This window comes from Lygodium microphyllum, chromosome 18 (genome assembly GCF_053477565.2).
Source record: "Lygodium microphyllum isolate KBCC chromosome 18, Lygodium_microphyllum_v1.1.10, whole genome shotgun sequence".
NCBI lineage: Eukaryota > Viridiplantae > Streptophyta > Polypodiopsida > Schizaeales > Lygodiaceae > Lygodium > Lygodium microphyllum.
Window position 1 is genome coordinate 48,850,779 of NC_141152.1, and position 25,853 is coordinate 48,876,631.

The following is a 25,853-nucleotide window of genomic DNA, read 5'->3' on the forward strand; positions in this document are numbered from 1 at the left end:
TTTCTAGCATCAGCCTGATTTGTGTTTGTATTTACAATAGGTTGTTTTTGTGTTTTCAGTAGTTTTCTTCATTAGCCTTACTACAGTTGGGGTCCATCTCTGGGGGATGACACACATTGACCCCCCTCTCAACTTGCTCCCATGAGAGCCACCTGCTGTTGGACAGCTTTGCCCTTGAGCATTTTGTACATTCTCTCATTCATTTACGACATTGATTCATTCACTTTAGAGTTCTCTTTCTTTTCTGTTTGTGTTTGTATTTTTGCGTTTTGCGCTTATGGTTTGCATTTTATTGTGTCTGTTTGAGTTAATTGTGTTTCAGTAGTGTTCATACATTCTTTGTTTTCTTTGTCTAAATCCTAGCATATCTTCACATGTTGATCTATGCTCTAGGTTCAATCCTGTATATGCTCACATCTAACCTTATGTGCATCATCTGCTCATAATAGTTAGTCAGAAGTTGCATCTTGCAATGATGTTCTGTTCTCTTCATTTACTAAAAATTATTTTTAAAGTCAATGCAATTTGAATCATTATTCCAAGTTGATCATGTAATAATGTATTGTAGATGATAGAGGAAAGGTTGCTGTGGTGCAACTATGCATGGATGCTATGCAATGTGAAGTCTTCCATTTGGCTTACTCAGGTGTTCCATCTTCTTTGCGGATTATTCTTGAGGATCCTTCATTTATTAAGGTAATCATGCTTTTCTTTATGATAGACATTTAGGAAGATTTTTCTTTAACGAACCCGTTTGACTCAAGGATTGCAAATGGTTTTTAAAATAAAAAACATATTGAATTTAAAAACATTGCATGTATAGTTTTTGTAACTTGTATGATTGCTATACTTCTTGCATTCTCCTCACTAGGCTACTTTTATTATGACATTTGTTGTTGGTAATGTGACTAGCCATGCTTGTTATATCTCACAATAACTTTAAGATATAACATGCCATCAAAAGCTATCAAATTTTATGGCTTCAAATAATTTCTCAGGAAGATGCAATATTAATCAAGTTAAAGAGTAATGCTTGGGATTTTGAATATACAATATGTGAATGTGCGACGTTGGTGTCATGCTATTGAAATAGCACACTTGTTTGACACTGTTGCAAAAACCACTTAATTGGGTGACTAATGCTATATTTATTGGGAAGTATCTTTATACCTTGGGTTCTTCTTAGAAGCCTTGATCTTCTAAGTTGTAACCCCTAGCGTAATATTGATTAGCTTTACCTTAGGGTAAGAGGGCATTAGCATTGCTCTCTATTCTATTGATCCATTTTGATGTTTTTCTTTCAAAGAGATGTCAGTACATTGTACCTATATGGAAATTGAAAGATGTCCAAACAACCTCTCTATCTCTAAGCATATTTGTACCAAGTAAGTACAAGCACTGGCCCCTCTTTAGCATTTGGCATTGCTTTAGATTTGCACTCTATTGAGCTTGACTAAGCCATGACCCAAATTTGCTCCAATTGAAAACTATCGGGGTAAAGTTGTAACAAATGAGGTGATTCTGCCAAATCTTCCTCCTCCATCCACTTTGCATCAAGTGGTGCATAGTTTTGAAACTTCACCAAATACCAATTGAATACTTTACCCTTGACCTTCCTTTCCTTATGTGCCAATATATTTTTAGGAACCAAGAACTCAAGTTCCTCAACCTTTGGTTGCATTTCATTAGTGATACTCTCAAGCACATCACTTTGGACATGCCTAAGAAAACGTACATGAAAGGCATTGTGGATCTTCCAATCAAGTAGCTTTATTGTCTCGTTGGTTCTTTGCAACATTTGAAAAGGACCATAGTACCTCATATTGCGTTTAGGGAAAGGATTCTCTTTATTTTTCTTTAATCTAGCCTTATCAAGATATAGCAAAGTCCTAATTATCTAGTGGAAATGCTAAAGCGTTGTAGTGATAGTCAACTACTTTTTTTTGCTTTGCTTGAGTTTGTTGGAAAGCTAGCTTCACTTGAGTCTATGCTTCATTTGTATTGTTAAGGTACATGTTGGCCACAAAGATTGTATCCTTTGTATGTGAAATGAGCGAGTTCTTTCCCCCTTTCACAATCTCAAACTTTGCATTGCCTATGGAATTGTACACCTTGTTGTAAGTATACTCCATAAGTGGCAAAAAATTGTTTCCATTGGCCTTATGCTTAGACACACAACATTTCAAAAGATATAAGTTACTAGCATTTGCCCCTTCAGATTGCCCATGTCCATGCAGATGAGAAGAAGAAGAGAACTTTAGGGTTGTACCCATGTTTTTAAAAATACCTCTTCAAAACAAACTCTTTGTCCGAGGATCCTTGTCCCTTATAATAGATTGTGGTATACCATGATGTTAAAAAATGTTTAGCATGAACAAACTTGCCATGTGATGCACGATTATCTTCTTCCTCAACGGAATGGAACGGACCAATAAACTTGCAAATAATATTCCATACACTTGTTGTGAGCAAGTTTATGTCAAATCGTGGCAAAGCACATTGGTAAGTAGTGAAATTCATCTTTCGGTACCTTAAAGGCACACAAAGAAAATATATTTGCTATGGAAAGGGTATGTTATATTTGTAGGGATATTGTGATGCAGGCATGGCAGGTGACTTGGATACTCACAAGTCTACTAGTAGGTACATATTTACCTTGATTGGTGGGGCCATTTCTTGGTGCTCTAGATTACAAAAGATAGTAGTAGTTTCTTCCACTGAGGCTGAATATATTTCAGCCATTGAAGCTTCAAAAGAAGCTGTTTGGCTTGGTTGTTTGGTCAAGGATTGAATAAAAGGGCCTTTACACCCAACAACCTTCCACCTAAAGGTCCTTAGCGAACCTTAACCAACTCCCACTAGGCGAACACAATGCTCATGTTGAGCCTTTTTAGTCTTTTAGTGAGAACATTTGCATTGTTATCTTGTGTTTTGATCTTAGTCAATGTGACTAGACCATCTTCCAGAACCTGTTTGATAAAGTGATACCGCACATCAATATGTTTGGTACGTGCATGAAGCATGACATTCTTAGCTAGGCATACAACGCTTTGGCTATCACATCTAAGTACATGTGTTTTGGTGGGCAGCCTAAAATCCTTGACCAAACAACCAAGCCAAATAGCTTCTTGTCAGTGGTTGAAATATATTCAGCCTCAGTGGTAGAAAGTTCTACTATCTTTTGTAATCTAGAGCACCAAGAAATGGCTTGGCTAGTCAAGGTAAATATGTACCCACTAGTAGACTTGCGAGTATCGAAGTCACTTGCCATGTTTGCATCACAATATCCCTATAGATCTAACGTATCCTTTCTTTCCATAGCAAATACATTTTATTTGTGTGCCTTTAAGATATTGGAAGATACATTTCACTGCTCCCTAATGTACTTTGGTAGGATTTGACATAAACGTGCTCACAACTCCCATGGCATAAGCAATGTCAGGTCTAGTGGCAACCATAGCATACATGAGTGACACAGAAGCTGAAGCATAAGGAACACTCTTCATAGAGCTAGCTGCCTTATCATCTTTTGGGCAATTTGCTTTTCTAAGCTTAACGTATGACAGTAAAGGAATACGGAGTGGCTTAGCATTTGCCATAGAAAAACGATTAAGTACTTTGCTGATGTACTTTTCTTGTGAGAGAAATAAGAGTTGTTGCTCTCTATCTCTCGTCACATGCATGCCCAAAATGTGTTTAACTGCACCCAAGTCCTTGATGGAAAAGGTTGAATTCAGTTGTCTTTTTAATGCATTAACCTGGCTTTTATGCTTACCAGCAATAAGCATATCATCCACATAAAGCACAAGGATTATAAGGCTTCCATCATTATCCTTCTTTATATATAAGCAGTGATTTGCATTGCTTCTTTTAAACCCATGTGAGAGCATGAAGGCATCAATATTTTTATATCACTGTCTAGGAGCTTGTTTTAAACCATACAAGCTTCTCTTAAGCCTACACGCCAAATGCTCCTTCCCTAGCATAACAAAGCCCTATGGCTGTTTCATGTACATCTCTTCTTCTAAATCACCATGCAGGAATGTAGTTCTAACATCCATCTAATCAAGTTCAAGATCCATAGATGCTACAAGAGTAAATAATACCTGAAGAGTGGTCACTTTGACAACAGGTGAAAAAACTTCTGGAAAGTCAATCCCCTCTTTCTGTGTATAACCCTTAGCCACAAGCCTGGCTTTGTATTTGGGTTTGCCATCCACACACTTGATTTTATAGACCCATCTGTTAGGAATAACTTTCCTATCTTTGGGCAATGGAACCAAATCCCAAGTATCATTTTGATACAAAGATTGCATTTCTTCTTGTATAGGTAGCTTCCATTTTTTCTTTAACTCACAAGATAATGCCTCTTTATATGTGAGAGACTTATCTTCATCTGTGAGTAAATTGCAGTCCAAAGAGGGATCAAACCTCTGTATAGGTCTCTTGACATGTGTAAACCTTCTCACCCAATGACCTATGTTATGAGGTAATGGATCCACATCCAAAGGAATGTCAAGACCTCATTTTTGGTTGTTGAAATGCATTTTCAGGTTGCTGTAATTCATGGACATTTTGGCCAAGTGGTAGCGTGGAAAACCCATTTTTTAGCATTATCTAGCTATTTATCTAATTTTCAAAATTAAATAACCCTGAAAATGAATTTCAACCCTTCTGACCTTGCCCAAAATTAAATGTGCCTATCCATAATTAAATTGGCAAAGCCATGTGCAACCTGGAGTGGTCCCCAACCTTTGTTGACTGTTAGACTAGTATTAATTAATTAATTAATGCTAGTCCCTAGTGTCACCATTGACACTTATTGGCCAAACAACTGTCAAAGGGTCAAAACTGACACCAATTGACCACCAAAATCCTGTTGGCATAACTTATCACAATTTTTGCCTTTGATACCCATTGCATCCTCAAGGTCCTTGGCTTGTTACCATGAGATAATTGACATGTGCATTACATGTGCTAAACAACCTTGCACATTTGATTAATATCTTAATTAAATGCTATTGACAAGATTAGAGCACCTCAAAATTATACGTCCTCGTGACAACGCTCACATTGTAGTTGCGACTATCAAGAATGTCTTTAATGATAAGACTGTGAGAGTGCGCAACGGAAGAAGAAACATGAACACAGAGGGAGAGAGAGAGAAAGCAGAAAATGAAGGAAGAAAATCTGCACTGACTGAAATGAATACTGAATACACTGAAATGGACTGATCAGTCCGTGCACGCAGCCCGAAGCGTCAGTGAGGGCACTAGATCAGGCTGATGATGACGGCAACACCGAAGACGGAGGAAGATGACGGAGTCGGAGTGTGCACCGCCAAAGAAGGAGGGAAGATGTTAATACAACTGACTGCCAAGTGGGAAATGGCTATAAATAGCCAAAAAACCCAAAAACTGGCCAACCTAAAATTTGAGGCCATAAATATGTCCGACCAGCATTTAATGCTGGTAAAAATGCCAGGAATGCTCAGAAAAATCCCGGAAAGGGTGGACAATGTCCGGCAGGTGAGGCAGGCTGAAGAATGCAGAAACTGCCCCGGGAAATGCACATAAAATCCCGACTGGAGGAGAAAATGCACTGAAATGCAATAAACTGAGTGCTCTAGAATGAGCTACCTCCTCCGTCAAAACAAGTGATAGACAAGTCAGAGTTCCTAAAGTCCTCGTGTGACTCAGACTGAGGCTCACAGGCAGGAGATGACAAGACATGACAAACATGACTGCTAACAAAGACTCACTTCAATGGGTCAAATTTAAGACTTGGTTGAACCTTACACAATAAGTTTTGGGGTCTCAAGTCTTCTTTGGAGCAGTTGTTGGTTTAGAGCTTATGCCCAATTTGTAACTTATTCACTCTTTCTAGTTCTGTGAATGAAGGCTCAAAAAGATACAACTAACACCAAGTTGATGGAAGGGCTTTTATCGGAACTCCATTTTCAACTACGGCCTTTCCCCCTTGCATTAGATCATGGAGTCATCTCAGTGACAGCTACGTGGTGAGGGACCAAACTAGATGTATCAAATCTTGACCATGAACTACAAAATTGGGTAAAATTTGAAATGCAAGTAGACTGAATATAGGTGTTTACTTGCGAATCCCTCAGCAGCTACCCCTTATCTATTTCAATTTTCTACAACAATCCATCTTATTGCCCACCTTACAGACTTTTTACAACTGTGAGTGTTAGCTTCAGTGTTATTTGTGGTTCCATGACCAAGTCCACAAGAAGAATTCGTCTCCTTTGTTATCTTTAGAGGGAACTTTAGTGTTTTCTTTTTCTAAGCAGAACTTCCGAGATTGGAAGGGAAGTCCTAAAAAGGGCGACTCCTTGCTGAAGCAAAACCCAACTTTGTAAACTTGCTTGGCATAATTTTCTTAAAAAGAATAGGTAATGCAGTCAACGCCCAGATCATGTGGATGAGGACTGCCATTCCAAGCTCTAGAGTAATCCCACTAAACCTTCTCCTAATCCCAACTTCAAGCAGACCCACAAGTGGTCAAGTACTACCCATGGCAGCCAAGAGAGGGTCTTGCTCATGTGCCTTACTCCATCTCACCCCACCTCCCGATGCCAAAATGACCAAATGGAGACATGTTGGAAATGTGACTCATGGCTTTTCACTCTTATTCAGCACAATTTCAGGAAACTTGAGGGTTTGAATGACTAGTCTATTGGTCCTCATATTAGGCATATAGAAAAGATTAGCACTTTGAAGTGCGGGATAGAAAGAAAGAAAGAGAGATATATTAGCATCTTTTGAGGCCAAAATCGGCTTATGAGACAAAACTATGTACAATGGTGGTCGCCACTAGATATCAAAGTGTGACATGCTAAAAGATGGTCTAGTTGTGGTTGAATGATATCCCTTTATCTAGTTCCACCCAGTCAAGATTGGTGGATAGACTATCATACATTTCGGATGAAACAATATGAGGGTAGCATCTGTACTAGGCCCTCAACTCTGTTAGCTCTGCTGCCCATGTCACTGGCGGATCTCCCTCATTTCTCTCTAATGTAGCATTTGTGTCTAGTACCCCTGTATTTGTGGCGGTGTGTTGCTTTGATCTCCTCAACTCTTTGGATTGTCACCCGTCTTTGTGTTGGTGTTGTGTGTGTGATCACTGTTTGGAAGAAATTGGTGAGTTGAGACTGATCTCCCCTCTCTGTGTAGTGCCAGCTTGTAGTAGTGATGTGTAAAGCCTCTGACTCTCGACTAGGAGCTGGCCTAGGTGGTGCTGGTGTGGGGACTCCATGACTAGTTTGAGGGACGGCCATCAAGTAGCAGGGGGTACAAAGCCATAAATCAAATGAATATGATCAATAAGATGACATGATCCAAACTTATAGACATGATTTGAACCATTGTGCATATAGCATGTAATCATTTTGTAGCAATAACTGTGAAATCGTTTATGCATTACATGACTTATTGTCTATGATGTGAAGCATTGTGCATATAGCATGTAATCATTCTACATGTTTGTAGATTAGATGATATATTGTTTGTGATGTGAAACATTGTGCTTATGGCATATAATCATTCCACAATCATGAATCTGAAATTGTTTGTGCACTAATTGTAAACGTGTGCATTATTGGAAGGATAACTCTCAACATGAAATCATTTCTTTTATTGTTGTCATATATATTGCATGTATCTAATGACAACAAGGTAATTGTAAGCAATGATGATCTTGATTCTTTAAAGCACTTGATTCAAAACTCATTTTCTTATTCTACGGAGTAGGCCAGTCCATTTTTCCTAAACAAGCAAATTTTGTCAAGGTTGGATTGGGTGCCAAAGATGATGCGGAAAAGCTACGTAGTGACTACCACATTAATGTGCAAGGAGTTGAAGATCTTGCTATGTTTGCAGAATCAAAGCTAGGACCAGCTAGGAGGAGTTTGGCTTCCCTTACAAATGAGGTTCTTGGTAAATTGGTTAGTTAAGTACCCTTCTTATGCTAGATAGAAAAGTGGATGTTCCTATCTTTCCAATGTACAATGTGGACTACTTAGTATTGTGTCGAAGTCATTGACTTCTTCGTAAGTTTGGTCAATGTGAGTAAACTATTGTAAAAAATGTAAAATGGTTTTTTAGCATTGCTTGTAAAGGCATGCCATTGTAATGGTCGAAGTTTGCGAAATGGTTCTTGGTTAAATTATTTCAAGGTAATTAAGGAAGTTAACTTCTTCTTCTTCCCCCACACGCCACCACCCAACCAATCCCCTCCAGTGCACTCGGGTGCACCCTTGTTATTGTATTGTGATATTTCAGCTCATGACATCACGTTCTAGTTTCTCATGCTTCTTCCATGTTTCCCATTTGCTATGTTGGGAATGTGGTTGGCTCCAAGGCGAAAGGGAGAGAAAGAGGGGGAGAGTAGTAGCATTGTCACCAAACATGGAAATTAGTAACTGATGAAGGACAATGTGCAATGCACAAAGACAAGGACAAAGGAAGAGCAACTCTATTATGATTCATGAACTATGACTATTCAAGAGTTACCCAACTAAGTCACCATGATACCCTTACTTAATAGTAAGATGCCAAGATGAGAGCAAGCCAAGAGGGAGTAACAACGTGGAGCACTGTGTTTAATACCAAGAGGGGGTGTCATATATAAAAATGTCCATGTCCATTTTACCACCATTTTGGAGTGTTAGGAACAAGTACCCATAGTTGTGACGTATAAAGCAGTAGCTTGGGTCACAGCTAAATGACCAGCCCATGGATTGAGGATATTTAGGGGGTTTCTTTCTTTGTGGTTCATAGGACACTATTCCCATTCTTGACTTCTCATCACAAATGGAGTGTGTGCAGGGTGCTGATGGAATAGATTTTAGAGAGGCTTATAGATGCATGAGCAAGTGGAGAGGCCTTTCTTTCAGAATCTTGTTGGGAATAAAGGCCTCGTGCCTTTAAATGTGCTCGGGTGCGAACACATCCTTTGCACTTGTACTTACACATATATATCTATCTAAAAACCTAAAGGTACACACTTGTCATTGTACCTAAAATCGTGCACACTCTCTGCTTTGCTCTCACCCACTCTCTTTGTCTCTCGCTGCGCGTAACGACCAACTATCTCGATCTTCGTGCGTAACCTATCGCTACAAACTGGTATTAGAGCCATCAGGTTCTGTGTGCTTCTCGAGATCTGACAAGACCAGCAAACAATTGGAGTTCTTGACGACCTGTGTGTCGGGCTGAAAGCACAGAAGGCAAGTCTGTGTCTTGAAATTTGGGGGCTTTCCCAAATTTGTGCCCGACACACATTGCAGTGTTCTTTGGACCAGAAATTGCAGACATTGAATGTGCAGGCCTCAGGAAATTTTTGGGGATTCTCAAATGCAAGTGAGATTTTTCTTGGATGAGTCAATTTCACTAAAATTTGTGCAATCTTGGCCTGAAAATTTAGGGCTTTTCCCGGATTTGGGGATTGTGATGTAGGACAAGACAATTTGTCTCAGAAATTGCAGGAATTTTGTGACATCTTGCCTTCGACATTTGGGGCTTTTCATGTACAAGCACAAATTGGGCTGAAATTTACCCAATTTCTTGACATTGATGCACATTGGACCCCGTGCAATTTGGGCAAAATTTGTGCAGCATTTGGTCATTTTATGTATATGCAGGTTGAATTCCACGCAATTTGGACATCAACACTTGGTAAAATTTGGGGGTTTTGCTGAAATTTCTCTATTTTGGCAAAATTGGCCTGTTCTATGCACGACAGAGAAAATATAGATGTGTGGTTGATGCTTTGAGCACAAAAATTTTGGGGCTTTAGACCGTGTGTGTCAAATTTTATGCCCGTGGGTACATGTACAACAGAAATTGCAGCTAAAATTTGGGAATTCTTATGTAATGTGATGTATATGCCCTTGGAACAGCTGTAATCAGTTGTGGAATGCTGTAGCACATGGTTTGGTACTTCTGAAAATTTAATTACAGATCTGAAATCTGTGCTTCTACGCGGTCATTTATTGCTGTCTGGTACTTGTTTGTACCTTGGTCACTTGGGTGACAGTTTGGGCCTGCATTTGCTGATTTTTTGGTCACATTTGGGCTGAAAATCATGGCTGGCAGCAGTGACAACAGTAATCTCATGCACATAAAGAAGCTAGAAGGAGCACATAACTTTGCAGTTTGGCAAAAACAGTGCTACAATATCCTGTTGCAAAAGAAGCAGGCAAAGCTGATTAAAATCAAAGGGGCAAAGCCCGCAGACATGGAACATGAAGATTGGGATGAGTTAAATGAGCTTGCACGGTTAACCATCGAGCTATTGATTTTTGATGCCTTGCTGTTTAACATTGAAGGTTTGGATTCTGCATATGCTATATGGACTCAATTGGAAGAACTGTATGCATAGAAAAGTGTTGCAAGCAAAGTGTATTGGCTGAAAAAGCTTATGGATTTGCGTATGAAAGAGGGTACAACAATGTCTACTCACTTGAGTGAGTTTAACTCCATTTTCAGCCAGTTGGTTGCCTTGAAGTATTGATGAGGAATTTAAGGCTACTTTCTTGCTTTGCACTCTACCAGAGAGTTGGAATACATTCAAGACTGCTATGAGCAATTCTAATGTGATCCTTTTGTATGCTGATGTAGAGAGTGCTCTACTCATGGAAGAAATGAATTAGTAGAACAATGCATCTAGTAAGTCTTCCAGTGCTTTGCATACTAGGGACAGATCAGAGTAGAAAGGGAATTCAGATAGCAAGGGACGCAGTAAATCACGTGGCATAGATGTTGAATGCCATCATTGTGGCAAGAAGGGTCACTTTAAATGTGACTGCTACGAATAGAAGAAAGAGAAAGGAAAGGGCAAGAAGACAGATGATAGCAAGGAAGAGAAGAAGGACAGTCAGCCTACGAAGAGCAGTGTAAAAATTGAAGTGGTGAATGTAGTCACTCATGACAATGATAGTGGGAGTGACGTACTCTTTGTCTCTTTACACTTTGGTGCACATGCTTTACTTGCAGATACAGATGTGATGACATGCATACCTGGATTCTCCATTCAGGTGCTTCCTTTTATATCACCCCTCATCGTGAGTGATTCTCTACCTATACAGGGGGTCGACATGGTGTTGTCCATCTTGGGGACAACTATGTATGTGACATTGCAGGTATTGGTAGTGTGTAGTTGTTGTTTCAGCATGGATCTGTCTTCACACTTCAGCATGTACGGTATGTACCTCAGCTCAAAAAGAGCTTGATTAGCACAGGACAGCTAGATGATGATGGTTTTGATACCACCTTTGGTGATGGAAAATGGAAGATGTATAAGGGATCTAGGGTTATTGCCAGAGGTTGCAAGAGTGATACTTTGTATCCACTTCATGTATCTAGTTTGCGTGACCATGTTGTTGCCGTGACCGAGCAGCCAAGTATTTCTTTGTGGCATGGCCGGTTGGGACACATGAGTCAAGGAGGAATGAAATTGCTTTCTCGTTTGGGTTACTTGCCTTGTCTTCGTTATGCTGATTTTGAGCATTGTAATTATTGTATTTATGGCAAGCATGCACAGACATCTCATAAAAAGTTTGTTTCGTTGAAATCTTCTCCTCTAGAGTTAGTACACTCAGATATATGTCAGATGCTAGGATTATCTTTAGGGGGAAAGAAATATTTTGTCACCTTTGTTGATGATGCTACACGGAAGGTATGGGTTTACCGTATATGTAGCAAGGATGAAGGGCTTGACAAGTTTAAAAAATTCTTGGCATTGGTTGAAAATCAGACAGCTAAGACACTTAATTGTTTTCGCTCTGACAATGGTGGGGAATATGTGTCCAAGGCCTTTCAGGCATTTTGTGACAGCAAAGGGATAAAGAGGAAGCTCATTGCCCCTCATTTGCAGAGTGTATGAATTGGACCATACAGGATAAGGTCCGTACGATGCTCTCTCATGCTGCATTACCCCATGGTTTTTGGGCAGAGGTTGTTATGATAGCCATACACTTGATTAATCGGTCCACCAAGTAGGTCTTTGGGGGGGCGGGAGTTCCCCAAGAAGCATGGTCGGGCAAGCCACCTTCATATGCTCACCTGAAAGTGTTTGGCTACAAGGCTTTTGTGCACATTCGTAAAAAAAACGCAACAAACTTGAGCCAAATTCTTGTAAATGCATTTTCCTAGGATATGGTGATGAGGGTGAAATGGGGTATAGATTGTGGGATCCCGAGAAAAGGAAAGTAATATGCAGCAATGATGTTATCTTTCGGGAAGATTGCATGCACAAATAGCCCGAAAAGATTGAGGAGGTCCGTAGGGTTATATTCCGGGAAGAAATACCTTTTGGACAGCAAAATGTGCCCGGTGTACAACAGCAAATACCTGCTGTAAATGAACCTGTAAATGCAGAAAATGATGCTGGAAATGATCAGCCAGCTATTGCCCATGATAATGAGTCACTATATGTGCAGGAATAGCTAGGACAGCAAGCTGTTAATGCTGATTTGCAGGTTGAAATGCTAGGACAGCATGCTGAAAATGGAAATTTGCTGGATCAGCCAACAAACAATAGATTTGTTCCTGGTGCAAAATAAGTGGCTGATTATGTCATGTTGACAGACTGTGGTGAACCGTCTTGCTTCAAGGAAGCAATGGACAAATAGGACAGCAAGAAATGGTATAAAGCCATGTTGTCAGAAATGGAATCTCTTGAGAAAAATGGCACTTGGGATTTGGTGCAGTTGCCTAAAGGGTAGAAAACACTTCCATGCAAATGGGTTTACAAGATGGTCACTTCTGGTTCCTCACCAAAGTACGAAGCAAGATTGGTTGCAAAGGGATACAAGCAAGAGCATGGAATTGACTTTGATGAGATTTTCTCTCCTGTAGTCAAGATGACTACATTGAGAACCATTTTGGGCTTGGTTGCAGCTGAAGATATGGAGCTCATACAGATGGATGTAAAGACTGCATTCTTACATAGTGATATGCATGAGGACATATATATGCAGCAGCTTGAAGGGCTTGTTGAACAAGGGAAAGAGAAGATGGTATGCAAACTCAAAAGGAGTTTGTATGGGTTGAAACAAGCACCAAGAGAATGATATCATAAGTTTTATACATTCATGCAGTCTCAAGGCTTTCATAGAAGTTAAGTGGATCACTGCTTGTACACCAAGAAGGAAGTAGATGGCAGCCTGATTATCTTGGTTTTGTATGTTGATGACATGCTAATTGCTAGCAGGGATACTCATGCCTTGGACTCACTGAAGCAAAGTCTTCATGGCAGCTTTGACATGAAGAATCTTGGTGATGCAAATCACATTTTTGGCATGCGAATACTTAGAGATAGAAACATGAGTATATCTCCAAGGTTTTGCAGCATTTCAATATGGAGGGGGGGAAAACAATTGGGGTTTCATTGCCTCCATATGTGAAACTCAGTGCAGAGGACAGCCCTTGATCTAATGATGAGAAGGCTGAAATGGCCAAGATACCATATGCTTCAGTTGTTGGCAGTTTGATGTATGCTATGGTTGCTACACGTCCTGACATTGCCTTTGCAGTGGGAGTGGTTAGTAGATACATTGCAACCCCTGGCAAGAAGCATTGGGATGCAGTGAAAGGTATTATGAGATACCTCAAAGGCACAAAGGAGTTGTGCATCTGCTTTGGGAAGCAGAAGGCATCTGTTGTTGGCTTTACGGGTGCAGACTATGCTGGTTATGCGGATTGTAGGAAGTCCACTTCTGGGTATGTGTTTACTTTCACAGGAGGAGTAGTCTCTTGGATCTCCAGGCGCTTTCATGTCTCGTGGGAGAGCTTGGCATCACAGAGTTACTTGTTCTCCATTGTGATAGCAAGAGCATTGAGCTTGTCAAAGTGCATACAGATGATAACCTTGCAGACCTTCTCACGAAGGATCTTCCAGCGGCAGAGTGGTTTGCTCATTGCTGACAGATGATGGGAGTTGGATAGATATATGTATTTCAGCTTTGTATATACCTAGACTTAGCTGAATCTTTTCTCCTCTTAAGGCACATTGCCTTTAGGTGGGAGATTGTTGGGAATAAAGGCCTCGTGCCTTTAAATGTGCTCGGGTGTGAACACATCCTTAGCACTTGTACTTATGCATATATATCTATCTAAAAACCTAAAGGTACTCACTTATCATTGTACCTAAAATCTTGCACACTCTGCTTTGATCTCACCCACTCTCTTTGTCTCTCGCTGCACGTAACGACTAATTGTCTCGATCTTCGTACCTAATCCATCACTACAAATCTCTCAGTTTCTTCCACCTCGGATAACCTCTTATGGTGGGCATTACGTTACAAACCACCTTTATGCCTGGAGAGTGGCCACCTTGGCAGAATTCTACTTTCCCATTTTGTTTTGTATTACTTTTCTAATGATTTATGTAGATTTACCTCAATTTTTGCTGAGGTGTTTATTTTCTCTCTTTGGAAAAAGGAGTAAGCACTTTTATCAAGTAGCATTTATATTGCTAACACCCCATGTAATTATCAATAATGCTTATCAACCAGACAGGTTGGACAGCCAGTTGGACTCTCATGATGACATGCAAGTACCTGATGGTGAGAACCATGAAGTCTCAAGATACCTTGGTGGCAAATGTTGTGTGGATCCTCTTCACATTCCAAGGCAGGGGCAGAAGTGGATAACCAAGAAAGTGCCGACTATTGTCTCTCCTCTGTCAGGGAGCAGTCTCAAATGCACTTGAAGAGAACCAAAAAGGGTGGCCTCTCATTAGACAAGTTGCATGAGTAGTAACTTGTGGGCATTCAAAAATATAAATATGGTCACTTTCTCGGGCCTGAAACTCTCCAATGGTCTTCTCCAAAGTCTCCAAAGAAAGTTTAGAGAATGATCTTGTGCCATGTGTAGTTTAATTAGTATTGGGAAAACACTTTTGTTTATAATTTTCTGGTATTTGTATGTATGTTTGAGAATGGTTTTGACTCCTGAAAGTATAATTATAATAAATAGGTTTGTCTATTATTTAGCAACTGAAATAATGTTCTAGCTCTGCTGAATCCTTGCAGCTAGACAAGAATAAGAAGATCCGATGTGGTAATTGGGAAGCGCCGGAATTGTCTGAGGCTCAGCTGCAGTATGCTGCTACGGATGCATTTGCATCCCTCTACCTTTATCAGGTGAAGCTTTAATAATTGAAATTCTCTGTAAAAGGCATGCAGGCCATAGCATTGCCGATCATTCATAAGAACAGCTGTCTTTGCAGTTTCTGGCACCCTTTTTATGTTTGATATGCTTTTCAGTTTGTGTAGTTGTTTGGAGACCATTGGGCTCAAAGAATCACCTATTTAGACTTTTTCTGGATAAATGATAATTCTGGTCATATATTTATTTAATTACTTTTCTGAGAGAAGAATGATTCTATCGATAAATCCCCTCAGGACAAAGTATTCCAAGGCAAAGTACAAAAACAGACCTGTAAGGGAGCTTACAAGTTTAATGTTGCCCATTCTATTAGAGTTTGTAGGAAAACCTACTTTTTGTAGATGAGGAAATTGTATTGCAAGTGGAGCCCAACAACCATAAAAAACAACTGCTCTATCCTTTTCTATCTCCCTTCAAGCGTATGAACAGTCTCAGTCCAAGTTCAACAAATGTTTAGTGTGGTTACATTTGGCAGCCCAAAGATACCAAGCACTGATGGTAGCTATGATCTCCCATCTATGACAGTGCCCCTCAGTCCACACTTTGTGAAAAATCTAGCATGGTATTCTTGCTCAAGAGCTGCCCCAAGCTGCAATAGGCTTGAGTCCCCTGTACGTCCTTACATCCACATGGTAGGGCTCTATCTGTGGTCCATGCAACCAACCCCCAAGTCACATCATAAACTCTGCTGTGCCATGAAACACCATCCTAAGGGCTCTTCTCCATACTTCTTGAGCCCTGGGGCAATCCCATATGGAATGTCTTTGTCTCTCTTCTAGTTCCCAGCATGTAACACAAAGGACATGGTCTTTGCCAAAACCAAACCAAGTACCAACTGAATTCTGGTCAAAGTGATATTCTTAGTATATGATATTTTGTCCATTGGTGGCATCATCTTGCAAAAGCTAGAGGGTAGGAAGCCATGCAAAGGGCCCATTGGGACCTAATTGGCTGCCAGTTAGCTTTCTATTTCTCTTTTTGCAAAGACAAAAGCCAGATCAGACAATGAGGCAGTAAAAGGTCTACTTCAATGTATAAAAAGAAAACCAGGTTTTATCTTACAAAGTTCAACAACAGTTTTTATTTTCGTCCTACCACTCTTGCTTCCTTCATAGTTGCTTGAGAGTGTGGCAGGAGTTGTTGAGATGTTAGAAGGAGATTGACAACTGACCAAATTATTTGGATTAGGCAGGTTAGGGATAGAGATGGCTTGCCAGTTGGTAGATGCAAAGCACATTTAATATGGAGCTTACAAGTCCAAAATTGCCCATTCTATAAGAGTTTGTAGGAAAACCTACTATTTGTAGATGAGGAAATTCTATTGCAAGTGAAGGGAGGTTGAAATCAGCCTTCCTTTTTGGGAAAGGGTGGTGATGACTTGATTTAACACTAATTACAGCAAGTAATGAATTTATATCAATCGAAATTGAAATGTTATCACTTAACCTTGACAATGGACAGCCTATTGGCCCCAAAACTGGCGCCCCTTGCGGTATTTCGTTAACTTGAATTGCAATCGGATGAAGTACTCTTAAGATTCCTCTGATCTTCTTCACTATCCAAAAGCTGCTTGTTGTCACAAGTGACTAGTAAGCCTTTCAAATCAAATTGCCCCTTGATTTGGTTGGGGATTGGCCTTAACTATGCTGCAAGAGTGACAAATTTAGTCCTAAACTCAATGCTGGGTAGTGGCCTCTTGAACTCCCTTGAAATCTTCCAAATTTTGCTGCTGAAATTCAAGTACTAGGCCTTAGAATCTGAGCACGTTTCTCTAGATATTAGATGTGCAAAATCAAGGATGATGTCTCTTTTGTTGATGGAGGTTTAGAATTGCTTGTACTCGCCCGAGCCATCCAAACATGCAGCCACCATATCATCATCATTAATTGTACTTTAATAGATCCAAGAGCTTCAACCATGCTCTTAATCTTCAATGCATAGTCATTAATAGATAAATTGCCACTCTTGACTTAACTCAGACTTTAATTGCAACTTTCTAGCTTTGATATTTGTACCAAATACTTTGCTGGTCCTGTTTTTTCCGTGACATTGAAGAAAAATTCTATTATTTGGGTGTATTTATTGTTAGACTCTTCTCAAGTTTTGTTTTTGTTCGCATTATAAGTGCACTCTAAGCCATTAATCCCTGATTTTAGCATATTACATTGCCGTCTTGTTCGGGTACTATTTTATTTTACCACATTATTAGTTGTAGCATATTTTTCTCTCCCCTCAGTAGGAAAATAGCAAGAGAAAGGCATTATTTTCACATTATAAAACTCCATTGAAGTGGCCAGCAACTCTTCTGTTAGTGGTTTATCATTATTTGGGGCTTTATTTTCTCTCTCTTCACTTGAAAATTATTATTTTATCGCTGATTTCCACTCATGACCAGCAATAATAATGATTTGTTGGGCATGCTTGGCACCAACGACAAGCTTGACACACCCCTCGAGCCTAAGACATGCTCGACCTCAAATTCTTCATGATCTTCAATCTGGATAGGTGGTGGGGGATTAGATCTCTCCCCCCTTAGTGGTGAGCTACTCAGCTATGGTATGGCTCGAGCAAGGAAATATGGAAGATTGGGTGGATCTTCATGGTGCTGGGGAGTTGGAGCCAGTAAGCAGTTGGGTCGATCTAGGCTACGATAGTGAAGGATCCAATTCTTTGGTGGTCTAGCTTGGTGGAGGGCCTTGTTGTTTGGAGGTTATGCCTGAGTAGCCATACTTTATCACCAACTTTGTATGTTGGATGTTGGAGATGATACTGGTCGGAATAGTGCTTGAACTGATTCTGAGCCTTTTGGATTTGTTGCTTGAGTTCTTGGTGTATATTTGCTAGGTATTGAGCTTTATCTCGGGCCGCAGGGTTCTTTACTTGATTGGAGAGATGTATATCCATCCTTGGATGCTAGTTATAGTTTGCAAAGAAAGGAGTTTTCTTGGTAGATGCATGGATACTATTATGATAAGTAAACTCTACAAAGGGCAAGAGCTCAAACCAATCATTCTGATGTCAGTTGATGGTGCAACAGAGATATTGTTCCAAGACTTGATTTACCCATTCTGTTTGACCATCAGTCTGTGGATAACTTAACTTGGACTCCAAGGAGGTTGCAAAGGTTCTTCCAAAAACTAGATATGAATTGGGGACCCTGATTGCTGATGATGTTGTGTGGGAAGAGTCTAGCGGTAGTTGCGCCTGTGATGGTCTTGGCAGTAGGGATGAAATGTGCCATTTTTGTGAACCTATCTACCACAACAAGAATAGAGTCATATATGTCTGATTTGGGAAGATCTGTTATGAAATCCATGGACAGAGAAGACCAAGGACGCGTTGGAATGGGCAAGGGTTGCAGGAGGCCATGTGGTTTCTGACAAGGTACCTTGGCCCTGTTTTAGATATCACATGATTTTATATATTCCTTGGCTTCTTTCCACATGTGCGGCCGCCAAAAATCTCTTGAAATAAGCTCTAAGGTCTTATTGACTCCAAAGTGTCATGCTGCTTGGTGTCATGGCATTGTTGGAGTGCTTGGAGTCTCGGCTTTCCTGGAGGGATGTAAAGTAGATCCTTATAGTATAACTATCCATTAGTTTCTTGAAACTCACAAACTTCATTTTCTTTTTCCTCTTTATTTTTTCTCTTGACATTGTTGGTCAAATCATCATGCGGCTAGGCTTCATGGATTAACTGGACCAAGGTAGGGTTGTCTTGGTGACAATTGGAGATGGCTGCTAGCTGGAGGTGCTTTGGCTTGAGTAGTATTGCTTGTTGTTGATCAAAAGCTTCTTCTCCCTTCTTAGGTGCCACGTAGGATCTTCTTGATAAAGCATTTGATTGGCCTTGTTGGCATCGTGGGCGATAGATGATGACAAAGTCAAACCTAGATAAGAAGTTACTGCAGTGGGATTGTCTTCGATTAAGGATGCAGGTTGTCACAAAGTATTCTAGACTTTTGTGATATGTATAGATGATAAGTTTATGGGCTACACTTAAAGTTCTCATGGACCTCAAAAGCCAAGAAGGCCTTTCAGACCCTGAAGATCACTTTCACCACTGCTCCAATCCTAGTCCACCCAGATCCTACCAAGCCATTTTTCTTGGAGACCGATGCATCAGACTATGCCTTAGGAGCCATCTTGTCTCAGTATGGAGATGATGGTCATATGCATCAAGTGGCATTCCTCTCAAGAAAGTTCTCCCCTCTAGAGATAAACTATGAGATCCATGACAAAGAACTCCTTGCCATTGTGGACGCCTTTGATACTTGGCCTCATCATCTATCTTGTGAGTTTGGTGAGTGGTGTGACTATCTTTGAGTAATCCTTGATAAATATCTTGTAGAAGTTGGCAAAGCCAAGGACACATTGGATATCGCAAACACATGTGGGCATTTGCCGGTCAAGAATAGTCTTGATCTTCTTGGGATCCATGAAAATTCCTCTTTGAAAGACATTGTACCCCAAGAATTCCACTTTTGTTTGATGGAAAAAACACTTCTCAAGTTTTGCATATAGTCCTTTTTCTTTGAGCTTTTCTAAAACTAATTTTACATGGTGCTCATGCTCCTTTGGATCTTTTGAGAATATTAAGATGTCATCCAAGTATATAACTATAAAATCATCTAGATGCTCCATATCTTGTGCGGAAGGCTATCTTCCATTCGCCTCCTTCTCTGATCCATATAAGATTTTAAGCTCCTTGTAGATTAACCTTTGTGAAGATCTTGGCTTTTCCAAGGTGTTCCAAGAGCTCTGGTATCAATGGCAAAGGATATTGATTCTGGACTGTTATCTTGTTGAGTCCTCGATAATCCACATACATTCGAAGTGACCCGTCTTTCTTTTTCACGAACAGAATTGGGGCTGGAGCAGGAGACTTTGAGTGTCTAATGAACCCCTTGGCTAAGTTCCAATCGATGTTCTTGCATAGTTCAGCTAGTTCATTAGGGGATAGTATGTAGATGGGTCCAAAAGGTGGTTGAGCTTTCTCATGGAGTTCTATAGCACAATCATATGGTCTGTGTTTGGGCAAGAGATCTGCATTCTTTTTTTCAAAGACATCTTGGAATTCTTGATAGTGGCTTGGTAGCTTGACTGACTCATCCTTACTAGATTCTTGGGCTGGTATATGATATATCATGTAGGTCCGTTCTTGCCTTGCTATGTGCATAAAGGCTTTGACTCCTAGATATATCGACTTTTTTTGATTTTCATGACGTGTAATCTTTTGCTTAACCCAATCAATTTTTAGGTTGTGTTTCTTTAGCCAAGGTATCCCAAGGATGATTGAATTTGTGGGACTAGATATGATATTAAAGCATACACAAGATTTGTGATCGCCAAGAGTTACCATGAGTGGTTAGGTCTCCTTGGTAATATCTCCAAATTCCAGAGGTCTTCCATCCACGACTTTAGCTGGTGCAGGATTGGTCTATTGGAGTATTGGAATTTGATATCTATTCATAGAGCCATCATCAATGAAACATGCAGAGAGCCTGGAGTCGAGTAGATCTTTGAGGGAAAGGGACTTTCTCGGCAGGATCATATGGGTTGTGACAAGGAAAGATTCCATGGGTGTGGCTGGGATCAAGAGACCCTTTCTTATATCAAGGTCCGGTTGTACGATCTCATTTACCACTAGACATCCTTGTTTTCCTACTAGAGGATGGTTGTAGCAACTCTTGGGGTTCTTGCCCTCTTATTTGTGCAATTTAGGGCGATGTGTCTGGGTGTGAGTGGGATCAAGAGACCCTTTCTTATATCAAGGTCCGGTTGTACGATCTCATTTACCATGAGATATCCTTGTTTTCCTGCTCGAGGATGGTTGCAGCAACTCTTGGGATTCTTGCCCTCTTATTTGGGCAATTCGGGGCGATGTGTCTAGGGTTTCCACAATATAGGCATAGATATTTATTTACATCGGTTCGGGCTTGGTTTATTTCTTTGATTGGGGCTAGGTTCCATTGGCGAGGCCTTAATTCTTCTCGCTTTTCTTGCTTCCTCTCAAACAATCTATTATCACACTAGATGGCTTGCATGATATAATCGTTGAGTGTTTTTGCCTCAAGATAGTGAGTAGGAGATCCTTGATGTCATCTCGAAGACCCCATCTAAATTGGCTGATAAAATACTCCTCATGCCAAGTGAGGTCACATATTAATTGCCTAAATTCAGATGCATAAGTAGAGGCTAGGCAATTACCTTGTCGTAGCTTTCAAAGTTTTGTTTCTGCTACTCGATCAATGTTTGCATCTCCAAATGTGGAAGTGAGGGTGAACCATGATAAAGCTTGACCACAAAGCAAAGTCCAAATGAGTCCTACCTTGGAAGCATCATTTGGATAGCAATCCGGTTGCATGCAGATGTAGAGCTTTACTTGTTGCAGGAATCGCTGGAACTTCGAACTGTCACCATTGAACTTCTCTGACATAGTGATCTTGGGTTTTCTTTTTGGGGGTTGATAAACACATAGAATCATCTGATCACTTTCTTTGTTGTTCTGCAAGTCTCGGATCTGGTCTTGCATCTCTTGAAGCGCAGGGCCTAGATGTATAGAGTATTCAGTTTGAAGTTGCGCTTGTCGTTCATTCAAGTCTTGAATTTGTTGTTGGAGGTTTTGAAGGGAGGCCACGATTCTTTCAAGGGTCGCCTCCATGGTGCTCAGTAGGGCTAGAAAGTAGTCTTGCCAAATTGTTATGGGAGCACTAGACTATGCTCGAGAGACTAGACTAGATGCAAGATTTGTTACAAGAATTCTGATTACAAGATAATCCCACGTAGAGGCACAAGGTATAACGATAACTTAACAACAAGGTATGGAAAATCCCACAACCCTTGATGGTAGGTATAGACAACAGGACTCGATAGGATATAAAGGATCCCACAACCCGGGACTGTAGGTATGGATACAAGATATTAGAATTGCAAGATCTCCCTCGACGGGGATGAACAATATACAAGATAGTACTGGACAAGATCTCGTACCACGAGATTACAAGGTGAGGAGACAATAGAAGTATAATGGAAGACAAGATACCATGACTAGACAAGAACTAGAACTGAAACTCGAAGTCACTTGGAGGTCTCAACTCCTTGAGCTCTCAAGATTGACATTAGCAAGACTAAGGAGCTCTATGGTGAGCCCCTTCTTTTATAGGTGTTGGAGGGTAGCTAGATCTTCTAGAATGCTCCATGATGACATCATTGATGATGTAGGCGATGACATGGCATATCTTCTAGAAGGTTTTATGATGACATGGCAAGCGTTGGTTTGCATGCTAGATCTTCTAGAATGCTCCATGATGACATCATTGATGATGTAGGCGATGACATGGCATATCTTCTAGAAGGTTTTATGATGACATGGCAAGCGTTGGTTTGCATGGTTGGCTCGAGGATATCTTGTTAAGGGTGCGTTTTCATGTGGTGTGGATTCATATGGCATGAGCAAGAATTAATCCGTACACTTGATCATGGCATGTCCATGACAGTGAGCATTCTTTTGTGATTGAGTTATCTTACATTCAAGTCCTAGCTGAATATCTCTATCAAGTTATTCTCTGATAAGTTGTGAGAGCAATCTCCTCGCTCTGGATGAGCACTTATTGTTTCCATAATAGTTTGACAAGACTCTCCTATCATGATCTTGCATAGTCATGATGGAAGGTATTGTTGCTTTTTTACAAAGCATCAAGCTGCAAATCCAAGAGCTTCAAGAAAGTAATGCAAGGCTACAAGTAGAGCAACCATAAGATTTGGGCTTAGCTACGCAAGACCTAGAATGACAACTTCAGGAAATTCAAGAGACAAGTCTACATCAAGCCAGAGGTCCATTAGCTATTGGCAAGGTCATGAGGCCATGTATTTTTGAAACCTCACTTAACATGTGGATTAATTTTTAATCACATGATTAAGTAAATGTTGCACATGTGAGGTGCAACTGGGGTTAAAGTAAATTTACGAGCTTGGGACCCGAAGAAATCACGGGATGCCGAAGGCAAAGGTTGCTATAAGTTATGCTGCATAGGTACTTGGTAGTATCTGGTGCCAGTTGTTGGCCTAGGTCATTCAGTTGGCCATAAGTGTTAGTTGGTGATACTAGAGAAGTGACATTTAATGGTGCCTAATGCCAATCTGATTGTTAAAGATGGCGCAGAGACACTGGGGAATGGAAGTTGCCTAGCTAATTTAATTATTGGCCAATAAGATTATTTTTTAAGTCACTGAAATAATTATTAGATTAATTTTCTGTATTTAAAGGCTGAAAATTAATATTTAATAATGGAAAATGTTGGAAAAACTATTTGATAAGGCTGCCACTTATCAAAAATGCCCATGCAACACTGAAAAACGTCTTAAGAGGTTGGAGAGAGGCATTTTTATAAATTCAGCCTACAAGAGAGAGGGAGGAGAGACTGCTGGTCTGATTTGTAGCCATTGGAGGACCTTTTGAGGCTGCCAAGGGCAGGAGAAGACCAATCAACAGTAGGAGACATCATCTACAGGCTATTGAGACAGGGCAACAGCAGTAAATGACTGATTTTCTACAGTTCTTTGCATTTACAAGCTGTTGTGGTAGGGCAGCAGCCGCATTTGACTAATTTTCAGTCATTCTTTGTGACAAAACTCTGAATTTTCTCTCTCTACAGCTTTCCTCTCACCTCCCAGCCATTTCACAGCCTTGCTTCGAAGATCTCAGCATTTGGACCCTTGGAGCTGCTTTGAATTCAAGCATGATGAAGACTTTGGAAGACCCAACTGCCCAAGAAGCCATGTATTTTAGGTAGAGTCTATGTAAATTAATATGATGTGGTTCAAGCCATTGACAGCTCAAGAAAAACAAAGGCGGTGTATTGATGGATAATGCACGTATTGCAGCAATCAAGACATATAGTTAAATATTGTCCTAACAAAGGAAGAATGAGAATTCATGGCGCCACTACTCCATCAGTGTTGGGAAATGTCAATGTCCAGCCTTAGTAGAGACCAGGTGGCTGGACTAGGTCTTCAACAATTATCTATTCAAAGTAAGCCTTGGTTATGCTTATCCATGGACTTTATTAATGAACAGCCTTCTTTTAGAGGGTATGATTCTATCTTGTTGGTGATTGATTGATTTACAAAAATGACACACTTTATTCCAACAACTAAGAGTATCAATGAATAAGGGACAACAACGCTCTTCTTGGAATAGGTATATCGGCACCATGGGTTATCTGATGATATTGTTTGTGATTGCAGCCCCTAGTTTTTATCTAGGTTTTGGAGAAGCCTCTTTTCACTTTTGGGAGTACAATTGAATATTCCTTCAACCAATCACCCACACAATGATGGACAAACAGAAAGTCAATCAAGTCTTGGAGCAATAGCTTAGATGGTCAATCAACTATCATCAAGACAATTGGGTGAATCTATTACCCCTTGTTGAGTTTACATTTAATAATTTGTCCCATGCCTCCACTCAATTCACACCATTCTTTGCTAATTATGGTCAAGACTCGATACCCAATGATGGACAATCATTTAAGATCTCAGGAGAAGAATCCAAGTGCTACAGACTCAACTCAACATCTCTTTGATATTCATAAAGAGTTGCAAGCATAGATTAAACAAGCTCAAGTGCAATATAAGAGAAATGCAAATAAGATTCGCATGCAACATTCATCATACAAAATTGGAGATCAAGTTTGGCTTCTTCGACGTGATCTATGTTCTTCTCACCCCTTCTAGAAAATGGAGTATCAACAACTTGGGCCCTTCAAGATTCTTGGCCAAGTAAATCCAATCACCTATCTTCTCTAGCTTGCCTAGTCCATGAAAATCCATCATGTATTCCATGTTTTAGTCAAGGTCATACATCTAGTATCCTTAGAAGAATACCAAAGCCATCACCTCCAATTATAATTGAAGATTAAGAAGAATATGAAGTAGATAAAATCTTGGCAGATCTCGTGGAACTCTGTGCCAAACCTATCTTCTCTAGCTTGCCTAGTCCATGAAAATCCATCATGTATTCCATGTTTTAGTCAAGGTCATACATCTAGTATCCTTAGAAGAATACCAAAGCCATCACCTCCAATCATAATTGAAGATCACGAAGAATATGAAGTAGATAAAATCCTGGCAGCTCTCGTGGAACTCTGTGCCAAAAGGGGATTTAATGTAATAGATGCTTAAGCAAGGATAGTCCTTGGTTCATATGTAAGCTAGGGTAGCGCTTGGAGGTTGGTTCTATGAAGATTCTAGAACATTCTAGAAGATATCTATATCATCACTTATGTCATTATTGATGTCAATATGCCATGTATTAGCATGTATGTCATGCCATATGGCATCCTCTTGTAATGATGTGTTTCCCTTAACCTCCCTAGGCTATAGTATACATAGGGGTCAAGGACTACAAGCTTTTTAGGCTTGCCATCAACGCCAGTTGTGAGGGTTTTGCAAGGTAAGTCCTCTTATAGTTCTTGTCCTTTTCTAGTGTGGTCTTGTATGGAGCCTTGTCTTGTAATCAAGCCATTTTCTTGTGAGCATTCTTAGGAGTCCTTCAAGCAACTAGACCCTCCAAAGATGCACTTGTACTTGCCTAAGTTGCCTTTACATCCATATCCATAGAGGTGTTTGCACTGCTAGAAGCACCAACATCTATGTA

At 40.2% G+C, this 25,853-nt stretch overlaps 1 protein-coding gene across 2 annotated transcripts in view; it reads left to right on the top strand.

Annotated features, from left to right (window-relative positions):
- LOC148020861 (3'-5' exonuclease-like) overlaps nt 1-25,853 on the top strand; it is a 92,366-nt gene that overhangs the window by 10,763 nt on the left and 55,750 nt on the right. For both annotated transcript variants that reach the window (XM_087698650.1, XM_087698649.1), the window contains exons 2-4: nt 569-696; nt 7,778-7,966; nt 15,059-15,169. In XM_087698650.1, the coding sequence (XP_087554776.1) occupies nt 569-696; nt 7,778-7,966; nt 15,059-15,169 (428 nt within the window). The remainder of the gene's footprint in view (nt 1-568; nt 697-7,777; nt 7,967-15,058; nt 15,170-25,853) is intronic.